General features: G+C 42.0%; 1 protein-coding gene across 6 annotated transcripts; it reads left to right on the top strand.

Moving 5' to 3' along the window:
* Positions 1–80: 80 nt before the first annotated feature.
* On the top strand, positions 81–4733 carry LOC106583826 (5'-3' exonuclease PLD4). 6 transcript variants are annotated; one of them, XM_082972811.1, is made up of 11 exons: positions 81–194; positions 271–343; positions 466–635; positions 792–975; positions 1073–1193; positions 1297–1430; positions 1523–1717; positions 1941–2080; positions 3722–3887; positions 3982–4078; positions 4212–4733. In XM_082972811.1, exons 2-11 carry the CDS (start codon positions 290–292, stop codon positions 4415–4417), a joined length of 1467 nt encoding a protein of 488 aa, XP_082828937.1. In that variant the 5' UTR covers positions 81–194; positions 271–289; the 3' UTR covers positions 4418–4733. The 6 variants fall into 6 exon arrangements, with proteins under 6 accessions (XP_082828937.1, XP_082828933.1, XP_082828939.1 ...); XM_082972807.1 differs by having other exon boundaries at positions 271–349; XM_082972813.1 differs by having other exon boundaries at positions 97–194; positions 274–343.
* The last annotated feature ends 3000 nt before the right edge of the window (positions 4734–7733 follow it).

The raw sequence follows: 7733 nt of genomic DNA, 5'->3' as shown, positions 1-7733 counted from the left end.
TCAACAGAATCATGTTTTGCATGTACTTTTATTTATACTGTATATCCTGACCTCTCAAAAAGGGAAATGAAAGAAAAAAACAGGAACTGTGTGTTTTTTCCGGTGGACAGTAAATGTCATACCTAGTTTCATATCAATTTGTGGGGATTGTAACGACAAATCACTTGTAGAAGCCGAGCCGCTTTTCTGTTTGCGTAAGTTGTTGTTCTATGTTAAATGTATGTTTAAAATGATATGCATGACCAATAACATTTTAGGTCTGGATTTCAGCAGTACATCAGGAACATCCATGCCAGAGATGTCCTCTCCTTACAATACTTTACATGGTAGCGATTTTCCCAACGTAAGGGTAAGAATTGCTTATCAGACTTTTCAGTAGATTCCCATCTATGTTGATACAACTGAAGTCTGTTCAAACTTCTGTTCACAGTTATATTGATCACATGGCTGTGTTCATGTTCTCAGGGCTCCAAACGGCTTGTGTCAATTGCTGTGGCAGTGGGATGTTTGACTGCATTCGGGGCACTGCTCTCCTTTTCTATGTATGAGAAGAGCACAGAAGAGCATTTCCAAAACGACAAGATCTTCCAAGAAATAAACACTGATCAAAATAAAATTTCTGAAGAGCAAAGCCGGTGAGCGTCGTATACGTTTTTGCTTTAATACATCGAATTGACAATATAAAAAAACAGTCAAATTCAGTTTTGGCAAGGGAAATGGATGTGTTGTCTCCAGTTTATAATCCTCCCCAAAGACTAGAAATTTAACAGGTCCTGTTGTGAATTCCTCAGTATAATCCTCGTAGAGAGCATTCCCCTGTATATGAAATATGACGACAATGCAACCTTTGGGACCCCAGTGGACAAAGCCTGGAGAGATCTCCTCTCCATGGCAACCTACCAAGTCGATGTGGCTTCCTTCTACTGGACTCTTACTGGTGATGACATCAATATCAACTCTTCCACTGACTTGCCTGTGAGTTTAAAAAGATACATTTGAAATACGTTTCACAACCGCTGTCAACTAGTCATCCCTGTGAATTTTCCTGCACTTTATCTACTGTTATCAACAGGGAAAGAACATACTGGAGCAGTTTGGAGCTTTACCTTCCAGAAATGTGTCAGTGAGAGTTGTGACAAGTATTCCCTCTGTGCTGACAAACTCCACAGATCTTCGTGTTCTGAGAGAGAAAGGTCTGAAATATTAGGAAGGTGTTCTTAATGCTTTGTACACAGTATATTATCCTACTGTATGTTTTATCCTCTAATCTCCTCTCATTGGTTATCTGTACTGCAGGAGTCCAAGTAAGAAAGGTGCCCTTTGGGCGTTTGACTGGGGGTGTACTCCACAGCAAGTTCTGGATTGTTGATAGGAAACACATTTTCCTGGGAAGTGCCAACATGGATTGGCGGTCTCTTACACAGGTAAAGGTCTAGTGATGATATAATAGAACTACCTTAAATAATCTCACTCGTTTTGCTCCTACATGACGGGTAACAATGCACTATCACCTTAGGTAAAGGAACTGGGAGTGGTGATCTATAACTGCTCCAGTCTGGCTGAGGACCTCCATAAGATCTTTGAGTCATACTGGGTGATGGGTCATCACAACAGCTCCATCCCAAACCCTTGGCCCTCCAAGTATGACACTGCCATCAACAAAGAGCACCCACTGCTGCTGAAGACTGATAATGTTTCAAGCAAAATCTACATCACAGTGAGTCCTTTCTGTTTCACTTCCCATTCACTGCTTTCAGAGTGCCCCGGATCATAAAACTATTAGCATCTGAATAAAACCTGAGAGAATTAAAGAGTGTGTCTATTGTCATAAAACAATGACTGGATATTTTTTTTCTCATCTAATGACCATCTCATCACAGTTCCACTCATCACAGCCCTCTCTTCCTTGCAATGTGATGTCTGTACTCTGTCTCTCCCAGGCCTCTCCTCCCTCTTTCTGCCCCGCCTCTCGGACGCAGGACCTTGATTCTATCCTCTCAGTGATCTCAGGGGCACAGCACTACATTGATGTGGCAGTCATGGAGTATTTCCCCACCACACGCTTCATACACCCTCAAAGGTAAACATACTGTCCTACCAGACTCATAGCCTTTTTCAATCCACCATTGAGTTTTACTTACTTTGACTTCTTGTAATATTGAAAGATTAATTGAGTATACACTACCGGTCAAAAGTTTTAGAACACCGACTCATTCAAGGGTTTTTCTATATTTTTACTATTTTCTACATTGTAGAATAATAGTGAAGACAGCAAAACTATGAAATAACACATATGGAATCATGTAGTAACCAAAAAAGTGTTAAACAAATACAAATATATTTTATATTTGAGTTTCTTCAAATAGCCACCCTTTGCATTGATGATAGCTTTGCACACTCTTGGCATTATCTCAACCAGCTTCATGAGGTAGTCACCTGGAATGTATTTCTTAAAAGTTAATTTGTGGAATTTCTTTCCTTCATGCATTTGAGCCAATCAGTTGTGTTGTGACAAGGTAGTGAGGTATACAGAAGATAGCCCTATTTGGTAAAAGACCAAGTCCATATTATGGCAAGAACAGCTCAAATAATCATTAGTCAGTCAATATGGAACATTTCAAGAACTTTGAAAGTTTCTTCAAGTGCAGTTGCAAAAACCATCAAGCGCTATGATGAAACTGGCTCTCATGAGGACAGCCACAGGAAAGGAAGACCCAGAGTTACCTCTGCTGCAGAGGATAAGTTCATTAGAGTTACCAGCCTCAGAAATTGCAGCCCAAATAAATGCTTCACAGAGTTCAAGTAACAGACACATCTCAACATCAACTGTTCAGAGGATACTGTGTGAATCAGGCCTTCATGGTCAAATTGCTGCAAAGAAACCACAACTAAGGACACCAATAATAAGAAGAGACTTGCTTGGACCAAGAAACACAAGCAATGGACATTAGACCAGTGGAAATTTGTCCTTTGGTCTGGAGTCCAAATTGGAGATTTTTGGTTCCAACCGCCATGTCTTTGTGAGATGCGGTGTGGGTGAACGGATGATCTCTGCATGTGTATTTTCCACCATAAAGCATGGAGGAGGAGGTGTTATGGTGTGGGGGTGCTTTGCTGGTGACACTGTCTGTGATTTATTTAGAATTCAAGGCACACTTAACCGGCATGGCTACCACAGCATTCTGCAGCGATACGCCATCCCATCTGGTTTGGGCTTAGTGGGACTATCATTTGTTTTTCAACAGGACAATGACCCAACACACATCCAGGCTGTGTAAGGGCTATTTTACCAAGAAAGAGAGTGATGTAGTGCTGCATCAGATGACCTGGCCTCCACAATCCCCCGACCTCAACCAAATTGAGATGGTTTGGGATGAGTCGGACCGCAGAGTGAAGTTAAAGCAGCCAACAATATGTGGGAACTCCTTCAAGACTGTTGGAAAAGCATTCCAGGTGAAGCTGGTTGAGAGAATGCCAGAGTGTGCACAGCTGTCATCAAGGCAAAGGGTGGTTATTTGAAGAATCTCAAATATAAAATATTTTTTGATTTGTTTAAACCTTTTTTGCTTTCTACATGATTCCATATGTGTTATTTCATAGTTTTGATGTCTTCACTATTATTCTACAAAGTAGAAAATAGTAAAAATAAAGAAAAACCCTTGAATGAGTAGGTGTTCTAAAATGTTTGACCAGTAGTGTACCTCTTTAACTTATCCTTTAGGTACTGGCCAGCCATTGATGATGCATTAAAGAGGGCTGCTTTTGAGCGGAATGTTAAGGTCCGTCTGCTGGTGAGCTGTGGACGGGATTCTGATCCAGCCATGCTTCCTTTTCTTCAGTCTCTAGCCTCCCTAAATTACCCTGCCCAGCGCATCAGCATTCAAGTGGTAGGAAGACACATATAGCCCACTGGTATTATTATTCAACCAATGTGATGGTCTTCTTTTCTGTACTGTAATGCCAGATTGTCCTCTTTTTCAGAAACTGTCCATTGTGCCAGTAGGGAACCAGTCAGAGATACCCCACTCTAGAGTAAACCATAATAAATACATGGTGACTGATAAAATGGCATATATTGGTAAGGGATAGATAGCTGTATCAACAGAACATAGTTGAATATTATAATACTTTGATGTGAACAGACACAGTTGTCTACATGAAAGCATTACAGGTAATGAATAACTTGAATTCCCAATCCTTCTGCCCCTCAGGGACATCTAACTGGTCAGCTGACTACTTCAACACCACAGCTGGAGTGGGGCTGGTGGTTTCCCAGCACGCACCACACTGGGCCTGGAGGACCCAGGCTCTGCAGGGGCAGCTCAGAGCAGTATTTGACAGGGACTGGCAGTCTCAGTTTACAGTACATCTCGCTGACTTGGGTCATCACCCTGACTGTGCCCTCTCTAAAGGATAGGCGCTCTACTTACCATCCGTACGCTCAGTTATAACAATGTTTACTTTAGAAAAGTCCCCAAAGTATTCAGTTATGGCTTAGGGAGATAACAGTAAGCCTGTTGGACTGCTTTTTTTTGTTGTCTTTGGTTGTTTCTATGAGGGGTGTTACAACTGAACACTCATCATTTGCTTCATTATTTGTTTTTACTAGTTACCTTTTTTCCCCCAGTGAAAATGTAATTTTGAATGTTTAATATTTCACTGTCTATTAGGGTACGTTGGGGGAAAACGTACCTTAATACCTTTTACAAGCAAATAAATACTATTTCATGATATATACTTGATTGCTCATTATTTTTGCAACAAAATGCTTTATTATACAAAATAATTCATTTAAAATAAAAGCAGCAAAAGACAGATCTCGGTCTCGTCTATTCAAGTGTTTGTTTGATTTTCTCTACATTAGATGGCAGTAATGTAAATATTCAGTGTGGATGCTGTAACATTAGGACATCGTCGTAAGACATTGGATTAAGGACAGACCCGACGAGGAAGTTTCCTTGATCGGAAATGGCTGCAAGTAGTGTGGACGAAATGGAGGAAATGGAGAAAAAGCTGGTGAAGCAACAACTCTGCTGGAATGAGAACAATATGGGTGTCAGTTCTGATGGTGTGGAGAGGGAGGATGTTGGTCAAGGACCGGAATGGTCAGTAGTGGAAAGACATAGGAAGAAGAGAGGTCATGAAACAGAAAGAAGTGGGGCGTCTAGTAAAGAAAGCATTAAGAGGGCCAAGGTAGGAAACAAGAGTAATGATGTGTGGAGGGGAAAGTGGTGATAGTGTTTGATGAGACCGCAGGGCCTCACTTATCTGACTAACTAATGCTGTAGAGAAAAGTGAAATTAGCCTGATTTATTTGAAATGTTAGATTGTTAATATTGTGTGGTAGCCAGGCTCAAGATTCTGCAAATGGAAAAGCTTAATGGGAAGAAGATTAAAAGCCATGTCCCTGGTGCTTATGCTAGATTGAGGGGAGTCATCACTGGGGTCCCGATATCTATGTTCACAGATGATGTTAAAGACAATGTGAAGGGAGGCAGAGTGAATGGTTGATCAGAAGGAAAGAGGGTCAAAGTGAAAGCTTATCAGAGATGCTGAGGTTTGAGAAAGTCTTGCTGGGAAAAGTACAGATAGGATTCCTCAGTTTCAATGTTAGAGGATATGTCACATATGCACTGCAGTGTTTTAAATGCCAAAGAATGGGACATGTAGCTGCTCAGTGTAAAGGAAAGAAAAGATATGCCAAGTGTGGAGGGGCACATGATTACGGTGAATGTGGAAGCAATGTGAAGGTTAAGTGCAGTAATTGTGGGGGAGAATACAGTGCAGCATTTGGTGGATGCCAGGTACAGAGAGAGGCTCAAAGATATAAGATCAGTTATGATGTATCATTTGCAGAGGCCGTAAAACAGATTGGTAGAACTATAGTGCGGCCTGATGGATCTGACATGGATGTAGCTGTAGTTAGTGGACCTACTGTCACACTGATGGATCTGACATGGATGTACCTGTAGTTAGTGGACCTACTGTTAGACTGATGGATCTGACATGGATGTACCTGTAGTAAGTGGACCTACTGTCACACTGATGGATCTGACATGGATGTACCTGTAGTAAGTGGACCTACTGTCAGACTGATGGATCTGACATGGATGTACCTGTAGTAAGTGGACCTACTGTCAGACTGATGGATCTGACATGGATGTACCTGTAGTAAGTAGACCTACTGTCAGACTGATGGATCTGACATGGATGTAGCTGTAGTTAGTGGACCTACTGTCACACTGATGGATCTGACATGGATGTACCTGTAGTAAGTGGACCTACTGTCAGACTGATGGATCTGACATGGATGTACCTGTAGTAAGTAGACCTACTGTCAGACTGATGGATCTGACATGGATGTACCTGTAGTAAGTGGAGCTACTGTCAGACTGATGGATCTGACATGGATGTACTTGTAGTAAGTGAACCTACTGTCAGACTGATGGATCTGACATGGATGTACCTGTAGTAAGTGGACCTACTGTCAGACTGATGGATCTGACATGGATGTACCTGTAGTAAGTGGACCTACTGTCAGACTGATGGATCTGACATGGATGTACCTGTAGTAAGTGGACCTACTGTCAGACTGATGGATCTGACATGGATGTACCTGTAGTAAGTGGACCTACTGTCAGACTGATGGATCTGACATGGATGTACCTGTAGTAAGTGGACCTACTGTCAGACTGATGGATCTGACATGGATGTACCTGTAGTAAGTGGAGCTACTGTCAGACTGATGGATCTGACATGGATGTAGCTGTAGTAAGTGGACCTACTGTCAGACTGATGGAGCTGACATGGATGTACCTGTAGTAAGTGGACCTACTGTCAGACTGATGGTTCTGACATGGATGTACCTGTAGTAAGTGGACCTACTGTCAGACTGATGGTTCTGACATGGATGTACCTGTAGTAAGTGGACCTACTGTCAGACTGATGGAGCTGACATGGATGTACCTGTAGTAAGTGGACCTACTGTCAGACTGATGGAGCTGACATGGATGTACCTGTAGTAAGTAGACCTACTGTCAGACTGATGGATCTGACATGGATGTACCTGTAGTAAGTGGACCTACTGTCAGACTGATGGAGCTGACATGGATGTACCTGTAGTAAGTGGACCTACTGTCAGACTGATGGATCTGACATGGATGTACCTGTAGTAAGTGGACCTACTGTCAGACTGATGGAGCTGACATGGATGTACCTGTAGTAAGTGGACCTACTGTCAGACTGATGGATCTGACATGGATGTACCTGTAGTAAGTGGACCTACTGTCAGACTGATGGATCTGACATGGATGTACCTGTAGTAAGTGAACCTACTGTCAGACTGATGGAGCTGACATGGATGTACCTGTAGTAAGTAGACCTACTGTCAGACTGATGGATCTGACATGGATGTACCTGTAGTAAGTGGACCTACTGTCAGACTGATGGATCTGACATGGATGTACCTGTAGTAAGTGGACCTACTGTCAGACTGATGGAGCTGACATGGATGTACCTATAGTAAGTAGACCTACTGGTAGTTCAGAATTGGGTAGATCATGATTGATCTTACATTCCAACACAGTAGGTGGTGGCATGCACTTTAAATGTTTATTTGCAGACTGCCATGATATCATAGAAGAAGAAGAATTAGAAGAAGAATATTCTGTGAGTGATGTTAGGATGTATAAGTTATCCTGTACAAGCTTTTATGCCGAATACATTGTTCTTAC

This window comes from Salmo salar, chromosome 01 (genome assembly GCF_965601325.2).
Source record: "Salmo salar chromosome 01, fSalSal1, whole genome shotgun sequence".
NCBI classification, from domain to species: domain Eukaryota; kingdom Metazoa; phylum Chordata; class Actinopteri; order Salmoniformes; family Salmonidae; genus Salmo; species Salmo salar.
This window is presented reverse-complemented; position numbering and strand designations above follow the sequence as displayed.